Raw genomic sequence first — 19,416 nt, 5'->3', positions numbered from 1 at the left:
GCACAAACCCAACCACTCGGCCACGGGGCCAGCCCCTCTAATTATTTATTTATTGAACACTGACTAAAATACTTATGCCAGGAAATTTAAGAATGCTATTCTGCAAGCTCTTTGGTTTTATTATTTTAAAATTTGGCACCCCTCTCTAAATTAAATCAAGTCTGAAAATATTTACCAGCAACATAGCATCCACAGTCCCTTTTTAACAGTATAGGATTCAGATACCTGAAACAACCACTGGACTATTTTGGGGATTAGGAAAATAAACCAAAGAATATCACAATTGATCATTCCTATTTATAAACTTCTTATTCTTAAATGATGAGCAACTCCAAATAAAACAGTGAATCACACTAGGGTTTTACCTCTGCTCTTAGGATTTATTGCCACACAGTACTCGCCACTCCCTGAGGCAGAGCTTCTCCTCAGTGTGTGCTGCAAGTGACTACGGTGTGCCAAAATGTTGGACCCGTCCAATCCCCACTTGTGGTCTATTCACCCCAGTGTCTCACACAAATATTATTATTTCTACATGTCATAAGGGACAACAAAGAGTGGGAAGAATGGCTCTTGGCCTCCATGGAGTTGAGTTCCTGTTTCCTAGGCTTCCAAAAATCTAAACTTTGGGTTTTGGGAAACAGGTCAGACAGTGGTCTAAGAAAAGGGAGAAGTTCTTTGCTGCCTTCCTTAACTTCCATCCTACACATTCTTCCACCAGTTCACTAAGAGATCACCCACCCGAGGCTTGTACGGCAAATGCACACAAGGCTATAGGAGACCCCAGGGTGTGGTGAGATCGGTGAAGCTGTGGTGGTCAGGTCCTACCCAGAGCTCCAGCTGGCTATCAGTACTTGCAGGAATGCAGGTGCTGTGTGGCCATGCACGCCATTTTGTCATGAGAACAAAAGGAAGAAATCCAGACATGTGTGTGTAAAGTAACTCAATCTTTAAAAATTGGTAGCAAATGCTTACTCTATGCCACCTTCTTTTTTTTTTCTTGCTTGAGGAAGATTAGCCCTGAGCTAACATTCGTGCCAATCTTCCGTCACTTTATACAGAGGCTGCTGCCACAGCAGGGCTGATGAGTGGTGTAGGTCCATGCCTGGGATCTGAACCTGCCAACCCAGGCCACTGAAGCAAAGCATGCCGAACTTAACCACTCTGCAACCGGGCTGCCCCCCATGCCTTCCTTTTAATAAAAAGAAAAAGCTGAGCGTGCCTGGCAGCAGTGACACTGTAAGTAGCTTGATCTGCCCGGACCCTCCAGGGTACTGAACCTCAAGGGCTCAGTCCCGAGATTTATTCTGCCTACTCCAGAGTGGCTTCAAAACTCCTTGGACTAGTGGTTAATTGTTTCAATTTGTACCTCCACAATGAACTTCACTATGTAAACACAAAGTGAAAACTTATACACATACATATTAAGAACACATTTCTGCCTCCTAGCTACAAGTAATTGTTGCTTTCCTTTGTTAGTTCTCACAAGAGAAAACACTGATTATCTAAAAGAGATAAATGGTGAATGCACAGTTAACTATTAAAAGCTTTATAATTAAGATAACACCACAATAAAAGAAAGCTAAAAATTGCTTTCTACCTGACAACACTACCTAAGGCGGAAAAAAGCCAATAATGAGGCATAATGAAAAGAATCTGCTTTGAGAATTCTGAAACATTCATGCACTCACAAAGTTAACAGGAAGGCACCTGGTAGAGGCTCTACTGAAATACTAAGCAGCAGCTACAATAGACAGACAGCAACACGGGTTTCTGAAACATCTGACCTAACAGTGATACCAGGGTCGGCCTTGAATTCTAAGTCACTCTATGTTTTCATGGTGCTTTTACCTTTTCAGTCTACAAACGTGGCAACAGCAAGGCTCTTTCCTTATCTTGGTCCAGAAGGCCAGACTAATGCAGTTGCCACAGATCCTTTCTCCTTCACTGATTGCAGAATCATACCAATCACAGCAGTGTTGCTGCTGGCTGAAGACTGCCTGCCTTTCTTCAGGCTAATAAGAAGTACTGTGCTGAATTTAAAGATCACAAAGAATGAACTGTGGAACTTTTTAAATTGTTTATAAATTCCTCTTGCAGTTTGGAGGTAGAGCTCACATTTTTTGACTTGACAAATTATAAACTTCTCTTGCAAGGAAATTTTCTGCACTGTGCTTTAAGTCTGAAGATTGGCGCCAAATGCCAACAGCCACCTACCATCTCTACTGTTCTGAGTCTTGCCCTTGAACTGAGAAAGGACAAGCAGCGACAAAAAAAAAAGCACACACTACAGTATTTTTTCTACTAAAACTTTCCATTTGGCAGCAGCATTTTCAACACTATGGAAATGAATCTCCCTGCTTTTTCTAGTGATCTAATTTTAATTAAAAATGCTCTATATCAAGAGATTGATACCCGATATAAAGGAAAAGTTGTAAGCGAAGCGGAAACGAAGAGGTACTTCTCACAGACTTTTGGAGGTAAGTTCTTAAAAATATTAAATTGCAATAATATTTTTATTTTCAATTGTTATTGTTATGGTGATTTTCTTGTTGTTGTTAAGCAGGTTACAGAGCAAAATACTTTGTTCATTTTCCCAAAAGTACTTTTGGATTATAGGAAACACTTTATGAAAAGTGGCTGTTAGTAGATTGATGCTTTAAGGTGTTGGGTGGAGGAATCATGAAGAGTTGTTCTTGTTAAAATGATTATCTTTCGGTAAAAAGATGCCAAATCTAACATACATATAAAATAAAATAATTACTTCTCTTTTGGCTAAAATCACCATCACGCACTGGTCTAAGGACAGAATAAAGTTAGGTCTGAGAAGAGAAAATCTAGGCTGTATACTCCTTCTAATTAATGGATCAGTATTGCTGCTAAAAATAATCAGGAAAAAAATGTAAATACCCTCAGTCTCTCTGGTGGATCAGATTTTCACTATTACTAGCCTAATCATTCAAATTTACAATTGATAATTTTCAAATCACAGATCTTAAATTACTACTTTTTACCACTAACAGGGTTGTTTTAGGAATAAGTATGCATAGCACTGGGATTAAGTAACAGTAGCATATTTCATTAAGAATCTTGACCCTTACCAGAAAGGCAGAGTTCTGACTAAAAGTTTTAACACAATTTAATGACTTCTGCTTATGATTTTCTAAGAAAATACAATAGAACCTAAGGACTAAGAACAACTAACATTCTTTAAAAGTACAGAATAATTTTAATTGCAATGGTATAGTACTTGGTAAAGTACCTGGCAAATCAGATACTCAATAAATATCACTGAATCAAGGTGTGTGCCTGAGTTAAAAAATCACTTCGTTTAAAAACTAAAAGACGATACTGAAATAGAATTAAACGTCAGGATTAACTTTACCAGAGCTTAATGGTACCACAACTTTTATCTTACTGTTTTCAATAAACAGGTTACACTGTAGACTGTCTAGTTGTAATACAGAGAAAAAACAGTTTTACTTGCTTTTACTTTTTCGTTGATTCACATATCAAATTTTGGATTTTTAAAAAAATTGCTCAGAACTGACTTTAGAGAATATTCTTGGCGCATTTCATAATTAAGACATAGGTACATATATATAAAAACCCAGATTCCAGGTTACCACTTCCACTCTGAGAGATGCCCACAGAAGTAGAAATCAAAGGCCCCCTGACACTGGTCTTGAAGAAAAGCACCTTCTAAGAGAAACATACTGAGTGAGGCGCTTGCCCGATGCTCACTGAAGGCATGGTGGATAAGAGAAGTATCATTTCCTCGCTGCAGAAGAGTGGCCTGTGGAGATAAGTTTCCTGTGATAAGATCAGAAATGTATAGATCCTATATCTGCTGCTTCAGAGGCTGGTCTCAAATGCAAAACTAACTATCCTAGTACCATTTACTTAATACAACTCTCAGCATTTTCTTTAGATTGGGACGGGATTGAGATGGGAGAGATTTTAAACTACTGACCAACAAGCAGTTATCTTATTGTTTGTGAGTCCACTGAGATCTATTTATTCCTGAGTAAATTTTGTTACACCATGTTTTTTCCAGGAAATTGACCACATAATCTAAGTTTTAAATTTATAAGCAAAAAGTTCTTCACGGTTCTTGTTTTAAAAAAAATGTGTGTTCTCTACCTTTAGCTGTAATACATACATAATATACATATTATTCCTAATATTGCCTATAACGCCTGCCCTCATTCTTTTTGCTCTTGTTGGCTCAATCAGGTTATGCGGGGGAGTTTTTGTATTTTGGATTTGCTCTGTCGTCCTATTGCAATTTCTACTTTCTGCAATTAATCTCTACTTATCCATATTTCCCTTCAATTTAACTCAGATTTCTCTTTTTTTCTAATTTCTTGGGCTGGGTGGCCTACATGTAGCAATTTTTGTAGAATTCTAACATGTACTTGAAAAAAACGCAAATTCCCAAATTGCCAGAAGCCGGGTTTTTTAATATGCCCATTAGATCAAACTTAACTGTGTTGTTTAAATATCCCATATCCTTACTAAATTGTCTGTTTTATCTGTCAATTACTGAGGTGGCCTGTTAAAATCTCTCACTATAATTATGATTTTTAAAATTTGATATGTATTTCTGACATGCGCTAGGTATATACCAGATTAGAATTGTTTTATTTTCTAGGTAATTTACTCCTTTTATCATTATGTGGTAACTTTTACCCCTGATGATTTTTACCTTAGACTCTATCATGTGTGATTAACATGGCCATATCAGCCTTATTTGGTTAATAGCTGCCTGATTCATCTCCTTCCATCCGTTTTCTTCAACTTTTCCAAGTTTTTAAGTTCTTTGAAAACAGCATTGTTGGCAAATTTTCTATCTTTATCCAATCTTAGAATCTCTTTTAACTGGCAAGTTTAGTTCATTTAACATTTGTTCTAATTACTGGTTTACTTATTTCTGTCATTTTATTTTGGGCTTTCTATTTCCCACAGTTTCTATTTACTTTTTTCTCAGCTTGGTTTGTACTAATTTAAAAGTTAAGACATGCTATTTTTTGTTCTGCAATGGTTACCCTGAATCTTCTGAACACACATAACTTGATTTAAAAGTCTCTATTAATTAATTTATCTACCCTCACCTCAGTCTTGGGAGGCTTTAAGTTTGAACAGCTTTTATCTTAAGTTACTACTGTCTAGTATTTTTGCTTCGCCTTTTTAATACCTTTACTCAAACTAGTTATTTTATTGTTTTATACAGTCAATACTTATTTTGATTTACCTCCTCTTCTTTGCTCATTATTGTTACTTAAATCTCATTTCTTACTTCTGTGCTCAATTTTCTTACTTCTGAACTATAGCCTTTAGGACTGCACTGTTAATCAATCTAAATTAAGACTTTCATTAAATACAACTAAAAATTCATTTGCACTAGTTACATTTCAAGTGCTCAACAGCCACATGTGGCTAGTGGATACCTACCGGACAATGGTGATTTAGAAGTGCCCACAGGAAGGGGCTACTGAAGAAAAAAGTTCTATTTTTACTGAAAAATGTCTTTATTTGTTCTTTTGCATTATTGAATTGTTGGTTAATTGCTTTTTCCTCAGTACTCTGAAAATACTATTCCTTTGTCTTCCAAATTCAGTAGCTGCAACTAAATATGCTGTCAGTCTAATTGGTGCTCTTTGCCAATAATCGATCTCAAGCAGCCTGTGGTTGCTTCTCTTTGCCTTTGATGTTTCACCACGATGTGTCCAGGTGCGTCTTCATCTCCATTTATTACGCTTGGGGTCTTATTCTACTGCCTAAATCGGAGATTTATGTCTTCCATGTATTCTAGAAAATTTTCAGTCGTAATCTCTTCAAATATCCCCTCCTTCTGAATCTATTTTATCATCCTGAAATTCTTCTCCGCCATATATTAGACTTGCCAATTCTATCCTCTCTGTCATATTTACCATTTCTTTTCCTTTCTGGGATGCATTCTGGATAATTTCCTCAGATGTCTCTTCCAGTTCCCCAATTCTCTTTTCAGGTGTTATAAATTAACTGTTGAGTCCATGTAGAGAGTTTATTTCAATAATTAAGATTTTAATTTCTAAAAGTTCTACTTGGTTATTTTTCAAATCTACCTGTCATTTTATTTTGTAATCTACATCTGATATTTACATCCATTAAAGTCTCTATCTGATCATTTCATTAACTAAAGTTTTTGGGAAGGGTGGGCTAATCCTGCTGTTTGTTGCATCCTACCTTCAACTGGCTCAATTATTTCCTGTTAATATTTTGTGATTTTGGACCATGAGGCTTATCAACGAGATTCCTGGGCAAGCAGGGTTAAGGATGTATCCCTCCAGAACGGTTTGCATTTGCTTTTGCCAGGTGTCCTAGAGTACTCACCAGCTGAGGATTAATTTTATGTTAATTTTTTTCCCAGGTAATAAATGATATTAAATGAATGGGGTAACTTGAATCCCAAATCTGTATGACGACGGAAGACTTATAGTTACAATTTTCAAGGGAAGCATTTTCCCTCTAACTCATAGCCTAGATTGAGATAGATAAGCTTACCTGTCATCTCCCTAGGTTGGTGGATCAGTATCTTTCTAATTTATTAATATGTAGCACATCAGAGGACCCGGCTGGATGCTGGTACGTCTGTCTCAGCTCCAACTCGCCACTTCCTGAGGGCTCAAGATCTTGTTTCCTGATCCCATGTAATTATAATGGGGTCCTTATATAAAGGAGAGCTCCCCATCCCCCAAAACGCCATAATAGCTGGCAGCCAGTGCCAGCTCACAAGCTTCCCATTTAGCTTTCAGTTTTCACTTTGATGCTGGCCCAGTGAGATGTTCCCTACTCCCTTTGGCTAAACCATGCATTTAATATTTTATATAGCATTTCTAAAAGTTTGTAGCAGAAAGATTTTCTGTCATGAGATTGCCAGACTGGACTGAAGGATACTTTCTTTGATGTGCCTATGCCACAGAACTGCTAGAAGTTCAGAGTCGCCAAAGAATGGTTTTATAATCCACTTAGTAAAATGGATTCCGTTTACAAATGAAAACAGAAGATCAGCAGATTGGTAGTAAGGCATATGTTTACAAAGCAAAAGAACTAGGTTTTTCCCAATTAATTACAGATAAAACTAAAACTATCATCAATGCCTTTTAGGGAGAAGTGTCCACAGATTAAAACATCATTACACTAATATAAAGTTTTAGCCAGGAAGGTGCTATGTGTTCCAGTATTCTGATAAAAATGAACACCATAACCCAATAATCAGAATTGCTTCTGTTGAGACTTTTAAAAGATCTGTACCCTTTAAGATTTCTCATTTTTAACATATATATATTTTCAACTTATCATACCTTAGGCTGTCTAGTAATCGCCCCAACAAGGTCTGAAAATAAGATTTGTAAAAATAAACAGTCCCCAGCTTGTCATGGTGCTAGCCAGAAGGGATGGGAAGAGGTACATCGTGGCCTGGGCTATAAGAGAATCTGGATAATACTAAAGTCCTTATGACTCCTTCACCAAAGAGATCATTTGGCTTGAGTCCAAGATGGAGACACAGTCTATAATATTTTCTATTTGTATGTGCTTCATATACATGATGCCCTTTTAAGACAAGTGGGTCAGATGAGTGGTTTAAACCATTCATCCAAGGTTACAGTCGGTAGAATGGCAAAGCCTAGAATAGAACTCTTGTTTGCAAACTAAATTCCAAACCAAAGGTGTTACCATGGCAAAGCTACCCTCAGGGATATCTTCTGCAGCCTGTGTATCTAGAAATCATTTCTAAATTTTAAAAAGGAATGACTAAGTGGGAGACATAAAAATCTAGTCCAAAGCTCCCCATATGCTTATTAAATTCAGATACGGCACAACAAAAGGGTATGTTTGATCATGCTTTAGGTCTGTGTTGTCCAATACGGCAGCGACTAGCATCATATGGCTATTTAAACGCAAACTGATTAAACAAATTAACAATAAACAAGTAAATTTATTTGATATTAAATTATATTATTTATATTTATAATAAATCTGTTAATTAATGAAACAGACTGAAAAAAACTTTTTCCTTGGTTGCACTAGCCACATTGCAAGAGCTCAACAGTCACATTTGGTTGGTAGCTGCTATAATGGGACAATACTGATACAGAACATTTCCCTCATCACAGAGTTCTATTGGAAAGCATTGTTCTAGTATGTGGACTGCTGAAGTAGGTAATTTAACTGTTGCAGAAGAACAGAAAGAACATTGGTTTGAAGCTCAACAGACCTAGATTTGACTTCTGCCTCTGTCACTTACAACATTTGTGACTCTTAAGGAAGCTTCTTAATTTCTTTGGGACTCTGGTTTTCTCATCTGTAAATCAGGAATCAAAATAAGGTTCTGGGAACATCACTTGTGCTTAATAACTACAGAATCTGCAGTCTCCCAACCCCCACTGGAGCACATTTGGGGTCTTGTGGCTGCCAAAAGGTACTTGCACAGTCTACTATAAAAACAGACTGCGTCTGAAAGATTCAGGAGAATCACCAAACCTAAGCTCTTGGTAAGCATTTTCTCTGTAAGATTTTACCTTTTGCTTGGAGGGGGTGGGTATTTTATATAAAGAAAAACTAAAAAATAAAGTAAAACCAAACCAAGAATTTAGAACTGGAAAAAGTTATAGTTCAATTTTCTATTATATTAACTCTAAAAATTGATTTGAGTGAAAGAAGCTGGATCTGAAGGTATACCTTGAGTAAAATGGGTCAGGTGTCTCGGTGGTATTTCCCACAAGAAAACAACAGAAGAGCAGCTACAGAATCAGGTATAATTACCTGTATACATGACCAGACACTAATTAACTTTTTATTTAAAGAACAAATCCCCAAACAGCTCAACAGCTTGCTAACCTGACAAGACTATTTTTCCACTTTTGAGACTAGCTAGACAAAACATACACTCAAGAGAGGCCTTAACACTCCCAGAATCCCCTTATGCTGTCTTGTCACTTCTCTACGATACAGCTATTCCTTTAAATACTGTCCTGTCCCCAAGCTCCTCTTCTAGACTGTTTCTAATACAGCCACAGTGTTGTACTTGACCTTTTCAGGCCTTTCTCTAGTCTGAAAACAAGCTTATGTGCTCTCGGATTTCTAATTAGCAATATCAGAAACTGTATGGCCCATAGGAGATGATCCTCAATTAAGCAGGGAACAGAACAACCTAGTTAAGTGAGTTTTCTTTGAACTAAGGAGATCTTTGTTGCAACCTCTTGTTGAAAATCTTTCTGAAGTAAAATGCATTAATGCACTTTTCTGTTCAAGAATATTCTAATTAATATAATAAACACTCCTGATGATCTAATGTTTTATTGCCTCATTACAACAAATTAATCTAAGATACTATAGTGGCGTTAAAGTTATAGAATATTGACATTTTTATGCTGACCTCAGGTTATACTTGAGGTATCTGCTAGATTTTCACAAAATAAAACCTAACATAAGCTTGTTTTCTTATAATTTGCTTTTTTTTCTTCCACACATGGACTATAGAAATATTTCCAGATAATTGAGGTTCTGATTAGTTAAATTTCGGTTAATCACAGTTTAATTATATTTGTGTTATGTTGCACCTTCAACTTCACAGGAACCTTTACTTCTGAAAGAAATAGAACATGATTCATTTCAGGCTTATGCTAAATGGTTATTAAGTCCATGGGCCTCTGATAACTTTCACTACTGACAACTTTAATAATCAAAGTTTTCTTAGAAGCAATGGCGAGATTAAGTCTCCAGGTAGTAAACAGCAGAATTAAGCCAATTTCTCTTAAAAAAAAAAAAAACAAAACTGGATCTGTTCTTTTGCAGAATTTCTCCTCTAAGAGAATGTTCAGCACAAAGAAAACAGCCACCTGAAGTAATTCTACTGTTGACATTAGTTTAAGTAAATCCATTTGAACTTACAGGTGTTAAAAGCATTTCCAATATGTCCACAGAAATTAAAATCTCAGAGAGGTAATTATCTGCACAAACAGTTTAACGAAAAGTCAAGAGAGAGATTCTATTTCACTCAGACACTTAAAAGCGAGCTGGGGAGAATTTGGGGGTTCTAGCTTCAAAATAAACCTTGTAATTTCTTATTCAGGGAAGTAAAAACGCATAATTTCCAGCAGCTTTTGATATTTTATAGAAGACATTGCTCCACTACTAGTTACCTCCTAGTCAAGTGAAATTCAAGCACAGTAACTTTCCCTTTTTCAGTGAGAAGCAACGTTTCTCCAGCACTCTCCTTCGACGGCAGTCACAGCACAATCACTCTACCCCCATCAGCACCTTTGATATCCCCACAGCTAGTGCCAGGCAGACTGCCTGTCTTCTGTCCTCAGCACTCAGACCTTCAGTACCCATATTGAAATACAGGAGCCAAGCATACGGGGCAGACTTTACTTCTTGAAAGGGCCACTCTAGCTTTGCTGACTGCATGCAACCATTCTGAGGGTCTGTACAATGCCTAAAAGGACCCTGGACTAGGAATCAGAAAAAAGGGTTATAATCCTCACTTTCCAACTGAGTAGCTGCCACTCACCTCTGAGTCTCAGTTGACTTAAGAGCCTGCCTACCCCCCCACAGGTTACTGTGTCATTAACATAAAAGTATAACCACTTTTGGCCCAGCGCCTGTACCCAATAGACATTCAACTAAATAAAACAGATTGAAAAATACCACTATCAGGGCAAAGACAGTCCTTTCTTTGTGGATGGAAATATCAGTATCAGTCTCCATCTTGTGTCTCTCAAACTAAGTTCTGTTGCTCAGGGGCACGGGCAGCCAATAATTCAATGTCACAACAAAAACAAAGAATGAAACATTTTCAAAAAGTGAACAACAGAAATACAATGTAATGCTATTCTATGGAATACTATGGTTAAGTAATATGGTATTGAATACAAAAGAGTGTTTCAATTTAGAAGTCCAATTTAGAAGGTTTACTCTTACTAAGAGACTCATATACAAACATAAGAGTATAAACCATATTTTTTATTGAAACTTGAAACTCCAAAAGTAATGTGCTGATAGAAACTAAAGTCACTCAATTTTAATTGTAAATACACAAACTATAATACAACAGATATACTCACAGCTTGCATTTCTATACAGAAGAAATGGTTCATGCAGCTGAAATTCCAAATCTTTATTCACTGGTTCAACTAGATTGTGCATATTCAGTCGATTCACAATGGTAAAACCATGGTAAGGTGAAGCTGACCTTAGATTTAATATAAGAAAAAAATCTGTAGTCACTGTTTAATTTGCGGAAATGTTATCTACTTTTTTACTACCATTTCAAAGAATGAATACATTATTGCATTACACAATACTAAAAAGTTATAAACAAAAAACTTAAAATTGGAGCACTCAAAATTGTAAACAAACAATTTAAGTCAGATCGTACCCCTCCTCCTCTCAGAAGCTTCCAAGGACTCAGTCCCTCAGAGGAAAGGCCAAAGTTCTTACTAAGGCCACCAAGGCCTTAGCTGATGGGGTTATGCCCCCTTTGACTTCGTCTCCTATGCCTCTTCCTTCTCCTTCTGCTCCAGCCACACTGAGTTCCTTGTCACTCTCCCTACACGTAGACTTCCATGTAAAGGCGTCTGCCCAGACCACTTGCCCAGCGTCTACAGTTATCTCATCTCCGGCAAGCCTTTGCTCACTTGTCACTTTCTCAATGAGGCCTAACTGAGAACTACCCTTTTAAATGCTCCCAAGCTCAATACCTCTAACCCTCCTCTTTTTCCATATCATTTACTTATCATTTTTTATATTTACCGTCTTTCTCCACTAGAAAGTAAGCTGCACGCAAATAGGGTTTTTGTCTTATTTTTTCAGATGTATACCAAGAGAGACACACAGTAGATGTTTAATAAACATTTGCTCAATGAAAATATCATTTATTTAAATATGGTACAGGACTGGTTATAATAATGACTGCCCGCCATTTCAGTAATGATTTTTCTTACACCAAATAGGGTTTCCATAGTTCTCGTGAGTTAGATAGAAAATGCCTCAAATCCTATAATAAGAAACATCCTTGGTTCCCACTTCAGGGCGATTCAGTACACGACCCTTTAGACACTCCTCACATGCATTAACACTTCATAGTTTCTCATTAGTTTCTCTGTGTACATGGGAAAGATTTCAGAATCCTATTCTATACATTAGGAAACAAGCTCAGAATGATTAAAGCCTACACTCAAAGTCAAACAAATAACGTAACCAGGATTCAGCTTTAGGTTTTCTGACTCCAAATCCAGGCTTCTACACTGTGCAAAGTGATATTCTGGGCTCTGCAAAGTGATATTCTGACACCCAAGTATACCTTTATCCAAGGTACATAAAATCTTCTGACATTTCCCAAATAGAATTTCTTTGGTGTCCTTTTATTAGACTCAACACCTCCATGAATTTTATTAAATCAAGTCACTCACTATATACTAAATTTCACATTTTCTACAATTAGTGGATCTATACTATACTGTAACAATAGGCCAAAAAAGTACTTTCCAAAATTATAGATACCAAGGTTCTAACAACATTGAAGTTTCTAGAGATTTACATTGATAAGGAAGAATAATGAAGTAGGTGAAGGGTAAAGGTCTCTCTCTTTCTTTTAAAAGGAGAAAGATGAATAACAGGGAATAAAGTTTCAAAGAATAAAGAGCTTGGTGTATAATATCAAAGCACTTACATTTAAAGGAAGAAAAAGATCAGTGTGTTTAGACAAGATCTCAAAGCTGTACACCAAAATTCAGAAGAGTATTTGACAGATTCTTGTTAATTACCATCAATGGGGAAAGGCAATCATTAAAAGATAACTCACAATACCAAAAAAAAAAAAAAAAAAGGAAAGGAAAAGAACCAGAAGTCAGTGATAACTCTTGCTGAGTCCCTGAGCTTTAGAAATCAAGGGGAGGAACCTGTCCCAGTGAGGGCCAGGCCTAAGAGTGATCCAGGGAAACAGGGCACTCCCCGATTTATCACAACCTGTCAGTTGCCCTCAGGCCACAAAAGTTGCCTGACAAAACAAAAGTTGCAATTTGCAAACCAATCACATTTTAAGATAATAATTAATTCTGTGAAAAGTTGAAAATAAAAATGTGCAATTATGAATAATCCAGGCTTTCTAAAGGACTCTCAAACTAAAAATACACATTACAAAAACACTATACACAATCCAGAACTTTCGGGGTAGATGGAAAAGGGGAGAGAACCGGAGTCGTAGAAGATAACCTCCCATTCAGTAACCACAGAACAGTGGGACCTTTCAACTACATTAATGCACAGAGCTAGTCCACATATTTTTCTCAACTCTCTCTCTCTCTCTCTATTTTTTAACATGGGGCAAAGGAGAAAGGAATCTGTTTCAGACTCATTCATTACTAGAAAATATTTTCTATTTTGAGACATTTTGCTAAGTTCCTAAATAACATCTAGTTCTGTTTATTCTGAATCCTAGGAAGGCTCAAAGAAGGGACCTAACTTAGGATCTCACAGCTAGAGATGGATGCATACTTGAAGGGTCAAGCAGGAAAGTTCTAATGACAAATGTACAACAGGGTTGAACCACTTCATATGACATTGCTCACACTTAGATTAAAAAATACGTATCATTTAAAAAAAAAACTTACCTTCGATATACAAATAAGGTCCCTTCTATATCAGTCTTCTCCTATAACAAAGAATCAATTAGTTTCTTCTCCATAATCTAACCCCAAATAGTCCCAATGGAGAAGAAATGCTTCATATTTAAGACTGACATTTATTTTAAAATTAACCACTTTTGAACAGGTCAAGTCAGTCTCACTCCACAAACTGCTGTTACCAGTTTCTTTTGTATCCTTTCTATGCTACTGATGCCTATTAATATATATGCAGTGTTCAATCCAGCAACCTGCCTGTATCTCCAGCATTCTTCTTTTCCTTTTTTAGATTTTAAGGAGAAAATCCTGGAATTAGCTTTCACTTTTTTGTTTTGAGGAAGACTAGCCCTGAGTTAACATCCGCTGCCAATTCTCCTCTTTTAGTTGAGGAAGATTGGCCCTGGGCTAACATCCGTGCCCAACTTCCTCTACTTTACATGTGGGACGCCTGCCACAGCATGGCTTGATAAGCAGTGCGCAGGTCTGCGCCCAGGATCCAAACTAGCGGACCCCAGGCTGCCTGCGCGCGTGTGAACTAAACCGCTACAGCACCAGGACACCCCTAGCTTTCACTTTTTAAAGCTAAAATGTTTTACCCAGATTGCTTAGTTGTAAAGCCAAGGTCCTGTGTACAACAATTTCTTCATTTTTAAAGTTTATCAAGGTTAGTAGAAAAAAGAAAAGGAAATTTTATCTTACAGGACACTTTGTTTCATCATTGGGGGATTCTGGTATATTTTCATGAGCAGCAAATTTTGTGGTTAGTTAAGAAATACTGTCAAACACAATTAGTTTACTTTTAGAATTTTATTGAAGAATCATGAATACTGAGACAATACTCTGTCTTAATGTAATTACTGTAGGTCTTACAAATAAATAAAAAAATTCTTTTTAGCTTAAAGTGAAATGTTTTGATTAAGAAAGTACAACTCATATCATCTTTCATTTGCTGTGATAAGAGTGTATTTAGGTTTTAAACAATTACAATGTTTTAAAAAACCAAATAATCATATTAGTCTGCAGTTCACTGCCTGGACAGGACCTAAATATTTTAATGGGATCAACAAGCTGTCAGAAAACTTTAAATGTTAGTCATATCAAATTGAATTTGTTGGGATAAAAACTTTTAAAAAATATTTATCATCTTGATTTCTTCCAGGAGTATTGCCCTAGCTTAAATATCATCAAGAAACTTTTCCTTCCTAAGGATTCAGAGGCTTTTTCTTGCCTTTCAAATATTATTAGTATAAGAAATTGGTAATCAGCTGTCTCACAGTGAAAGCAAACTTGCCCAAACAAAACTGTGGAAAATTACAATTCACTGTAAAATAACAAAGAAAGAAAAGATTTTGGTTATGCTGTATGTGCCATGATCCAAATGAAGAATGGCAGCTTATTTTTCAATTCAGGTTATTATACTTTGTATTTCATATTTAAAATAGAATTCCACAATTAAAATTCCAAAATACTGAAAGTCTCTGAAAAACTAAAAATAAAAGCTTGTTAGTAATAAATCCCCACCCCTAAGTCTTCACCATTTGTCTGCAATCCGTATTTCACAAATTTATAGGTAGACCAAGAAAAGAAACATGATGAACAATTCAAACTAAGGCAAGGTCTAAAACAGCTACAGTGAAAAAACTCCTGTAATTTCGTTCTTTGTGGCTTCCCAGATCTCCTCTTCCATGAGGTGAAGGAAAGAAGATAAAGCAAGATGATTTTGAAAACTCTCTTCATCTGAATTATCTGTTTATAAATGCCAAATGATTTTCACAAAATTACTGATTAAATATAACCTACGTATCTCTATTATATTGTAAAGGACATATCACAATAACAATCTTTCAGAGTTTTGTTAGTATAAGGATTTCATTTCTTACTGAAATGTGAACATCAGTCATTTACGAATTCAATCCAAACATTTACGGATTATTTTCTAAGTGTAAAGCTTACAGCTGAATGAGTTCACTAAGGGTCGATTACCAGAAAACGGGATATTATGTTATCTAAACAGCGAAAGAAGCTTCAAACAGGGGTTAACAAGTCAGTGAACAGACTGACTGTAACTTTTCGGACCCCCTTCCGTGCAAAAAAGCCCAAAAGTACTTAGTCTGATGGAAGCATTGGGACGTGACATCACCAGCAGCATAGCTGAAACGAGACATTTACAGGGTCTCTTTTCCAGAGTTCAAAGGAATCCAATTAACATGAAGCCCTTTTCCTAAGTGCCTTGAAATGTTCTCCAAAACTCTGGAAATACAGTGTAGTCTGATAAAAGCTGGACTGATCTTCCCCCCTTTCCCAAGAATTGAAACTAATTGGATTTCAAGCTTTAAATCCAAATGACCTCTGCGAAGGGGGCTCTTATTTGTCTGCTGCGGGGAGGGGTGGGGCGTTTACTTTATATTTTATGCATATGTAATTTATCTAATAACCCTCGAAGCTTTAAACAGAATCTTTCAGGCATCTTTCTGACCCCACCCGTCTCGTATTCTTCAACACACCCGCAAAGAAGGCAGGTCGCCCACGTCCCTGGACCCGACCTCAAGCGACAGATTCTCCTCCAATCCTCCCCTCTATCGGCTTTTCCCTCTGTGGTGGGCCTACTTCTCTCGCTCCTCTCTCCCAACCCCGGGCGCCCCCGACACCGCTCTGGCGTCCGCTAGGCTCTTCTCCAGTCCCTGGCCTCCCGCATCGCCCCCTACCCAGGGCGCTCCGCGCGGCCCCTTTAAGAGGCGGCTGCCGGGCGGGCGACCTCAGCGGCCCGGCCGTACTCACCCACTGGTTGGCCTTGGGGCAGAAGGTGTACAGAGCGACCTGGCCCGTGAGGTCTGCGATGCTGGTGATGTAGGGGTCGTGTTGCTTGAGGGCCGCTAGGCTCATCTCCTGCCCAGCTCGACTCAGCGACTCCATCTTGAATTCCCGAGCCGAGCCCCTTGGGCGGGGGCGGAGTCGCGGACAGGAAGGTGCCTTCGAAGAGGAGTTCCCGCAGCGGCGTCAGCGCCCTCGACTTCCGCCTCTCCTCCGAGCCGGGCGGCGGGGCGGTACCGTAGCTATTATGCTCCGCTGCGCCCACGCCCCGGGTTTCGGGTTCCGGGCTCTCAGGTCCTGGAGGCCCAACGGTCCAGGGCGGTGTCTGTGGCCGCGTGGCGGAGCGGGCAGGCGGAGATTCAGGGTTCCACCGGCTAAAATGTCCCACCGCCGCGATCAAGGCTGCCCGCGAACTTTCTCCGAACTCCTGCCGGACGAGGCTGGAGACTGACGCGGGGCCCGCCTCGGCTGGCGCACGGAAGGGTCCGGGCCGCGGAACGAATCTCCGCTGTGGCTGCAGGGCTCGCGGGCCGTTCGGACGGCAGAGAGAAGCGGAGAGAAGGGAGCGAGGGAACCCCGAAAGTTACCCCCGGTCTCCATCTCAGCAGATCGCCGCCGTTAGCAGTTTGCTGTTTTTCCGAAGGAAATTTTTGAAAAAAGCCGGACTAACCTGCCTGTAAGGACACAGGAGTGTCTTTTGCTGCTCACTTTTGCTCATTTTCCTCGTCTGAATCCTACTGAAATGTTTTCATCCAGTCTTGGGAAGAGCCCGTGAAGGCTTGAGTTTGTCGTGCGTTGTTTAAAGCTTCAAAAAGATAACTCATTCTTTAGCGAACATCTGTTGAGCATTTTAAAGAGCCACGTACTTTCTAAAGAGTAAAACAAGGCGTGGAGACTGTAGGGAGCGCTGTTTCATACCAACCCCCCGCCAGTTGTTAAAAAACATTTTCTTGTATTGAAAAGATAGTCCAACGGAATTGAAAGTTTTTGAAAGAAAAAATCCATAGTATTTGTATTGTTTATGATTTTGCATCCATTCATGTCTTACATTCTTTGCAGAATCATGTGTCGATGCAAATAATCCATAATCAATCTATAAACCAAAACTGGGGTAAGTTGATTCTGAGCCAGGCTTGAGGACTATAGCCCAGGGTCTTCCTTCCCCAAGGAAGGAAGCACTCTAAGAAGTGGGGTGTACGAACTGGTTATATACATCCTGGAACAAAGAGCAGTCGTCACATATGACAGGAATAGCTCTTTTACTACTGTAAGGAGATGCTTTGCTAGCACAGCAGGTCGGTGGTCAGCGGGTGAGTGGTACGAGGTGAGCACACCAGGTCAGTAATTAATCCTTAGTTTCTAGGAAGTGATGCTTATCCTTAAAGAAAGGCCAATATGGCGGGAAGTTATATCCTTATCTCTCGGCACCATTCTTGTCTTTGGGACATGGTAAATGTTTAAAGCTGATGTACAGTGCATGCTCAACAGGCCACATCAGGCCCAACTAGTTTGTTTTTTTAAATTTTAGTTTTAAACGAAATGGCTGCTTCTTGTACTCCAATATATCCTATTGCGTTTCATGTATTTATCACATCTAAGAAGTGTGTACAAATGCAGACAAGGAAACATGTCCCATTCATTCACTGTTCATTAAGCAAGTGTTTATTGAACTCCTAATGTGAACTGCTAGTCCCTTGGGAGCTTCAAAGACTGTTTAAGACAACTTCCTGGCTCTGGGAAAAACTGAAAGAAGTAGAACAATGCAAGGAAAGTGGTACAATGCTAGAAAGGTTCTCTTGAAGCCCAAAAGATGGAACCACTAACTCCATCTGGTCAGGAAAGTGTATGAAGACTTCTTGGAGGAGGTGGGGTTTGAATTAGTGCTCCAGGGATGAGTAGAAGTTCGAGAAGAAAGGCAAGGGCTTCCTTTCATTTGACAGCCTAATGGTGAGGTAGGGAAGATGTGGTCATCCTCATATGGCAGATGATTTAACTGAAGCTGGATGGAGAAATCACTGGCTCCAAGTTCCACACTAGTTAGGGAGGATCTGGTATTAGAATTCAGGGACTCCTGCCTTCTATCGAAGGGTCCATTCCTCCACACTATGGCTGCCTGTCTTCATCCTGGAGACAGGGCCCTACTCTCTCTACCTACTTTCAATCGAACATTTAAACAATCTGCACCCTAATTTAAAAAGATATATATGTATTGTTTGAGTAGGTAATACATTGCCTTGGTACAAAATCCAAATGCACACCTGAAACTGAATTTTAGGTTTTTTGCTTTTAAAAAAGTTATTATTTTCTTATTGAGGTCTAATTGACATGTCACATTCTGTTAGTTTCAGGTGTACAACATAATGCTTTGATATTTTTGTGTGTGTATGTGAGGAAGATTGGCCCTGAGCTAACATCTATGCCAATCTTTCTCTATTTTATGTGGGATGCCACCACAGCATGGCTGAATGAGTGGTGCTAGGTCTGCACCTGGGATCTGAACCTGCAGACCCTGGGCCACCGAAGTGGAGTCTGCAAACTAGGCTGGTCCCTGATATTTTTATATATTGCAAAATGTTCACCACAATGGTCCAGTTAATGTCCATCACCATACATAGTTACAAAACTTTTTTCTTGTGATGAGGACTTTTAAGATCCACTCTCCTAGCTACTTTCAAATATGCAATACAGTATTATTAGCTATAGTCACCATGCTGTACATTACATCTTGCAACATATTCATTAGTTTTTTTCTTACATAGATTTCCTAAAGTAGCTGAAGACATTTCCTTTTTATTTATTATTATTTTTGGTTGAACAGGGCTAGACTACTGAAGAACACCAAGCTATTTTAGGAAGTTTTCATACTCGGAATAGAAAATTGCTTCAAAATGCTTGTTTGTGGGCCGGCCTGGTGGTGCAGTGGTTAAGTTCACATGTT

General features: G+C 38.5%; 1 protein-coding gene across 5 annotated transcripts in view; it reads right to left on the bottom strand.

Annotated features, from left to right (window-relative positions):
* The window catches only part of DCP1A (decapping mRNA 1A), a 56,067-nt gene extending 38,701 nt beyond the window's left edge, over window positions 1-17,366 (bottom strand). The window contains exons 1-3 of one of the 5 annotated variants that reach the window (XM_001491404.5): window positions 16,446-17,366; window positions 13,656-13,696; window positions 11,109-11,236 (exon numbers count right to left, since the gene is read on the bottom strand). In XM_001491404.5, the coding sequence (XP_001491454.1) occupies window positions 11,109-11,236; window positions 13,656-13,696; window positions 16,446-16,580 (304 nt within the window). In that variant the 5' untranslated portion in view covers window positions 16,581-17,366. The remainder of the gene's footprint in view (window positions 1-11,108; window positions 11,237-13,655; window positions 13,697-16,445) is intronic. The other 4 variants (XM_023620280.2, XM_014731613.3, XM_070237390.1 and 1 more) reach the window with 4 other exon arrangements.
* Between the last annotated feature and the right edge of the window lie 2,050 nt (window positions 17,367-19,416).

This window comes from Equus caballus, chromosome 16, assembly GCF_041296265.1.
Source record: "Equus caballus isolate H_3958 breed thoroughbred chromosome 16, TB-T2T, whole genome shotgun sequence".
Lineage (NCBI taxonomy): Eukaryota > Metazoa > Chordata > Mammalia > Perissodactyla > Equidae > Equus > Equus caballus.
The sequence above is the reverse complement of the archived record's forward strand: the minus strand, read 5'-3'. Positions and strand labels throughout refer to the sequence as shown.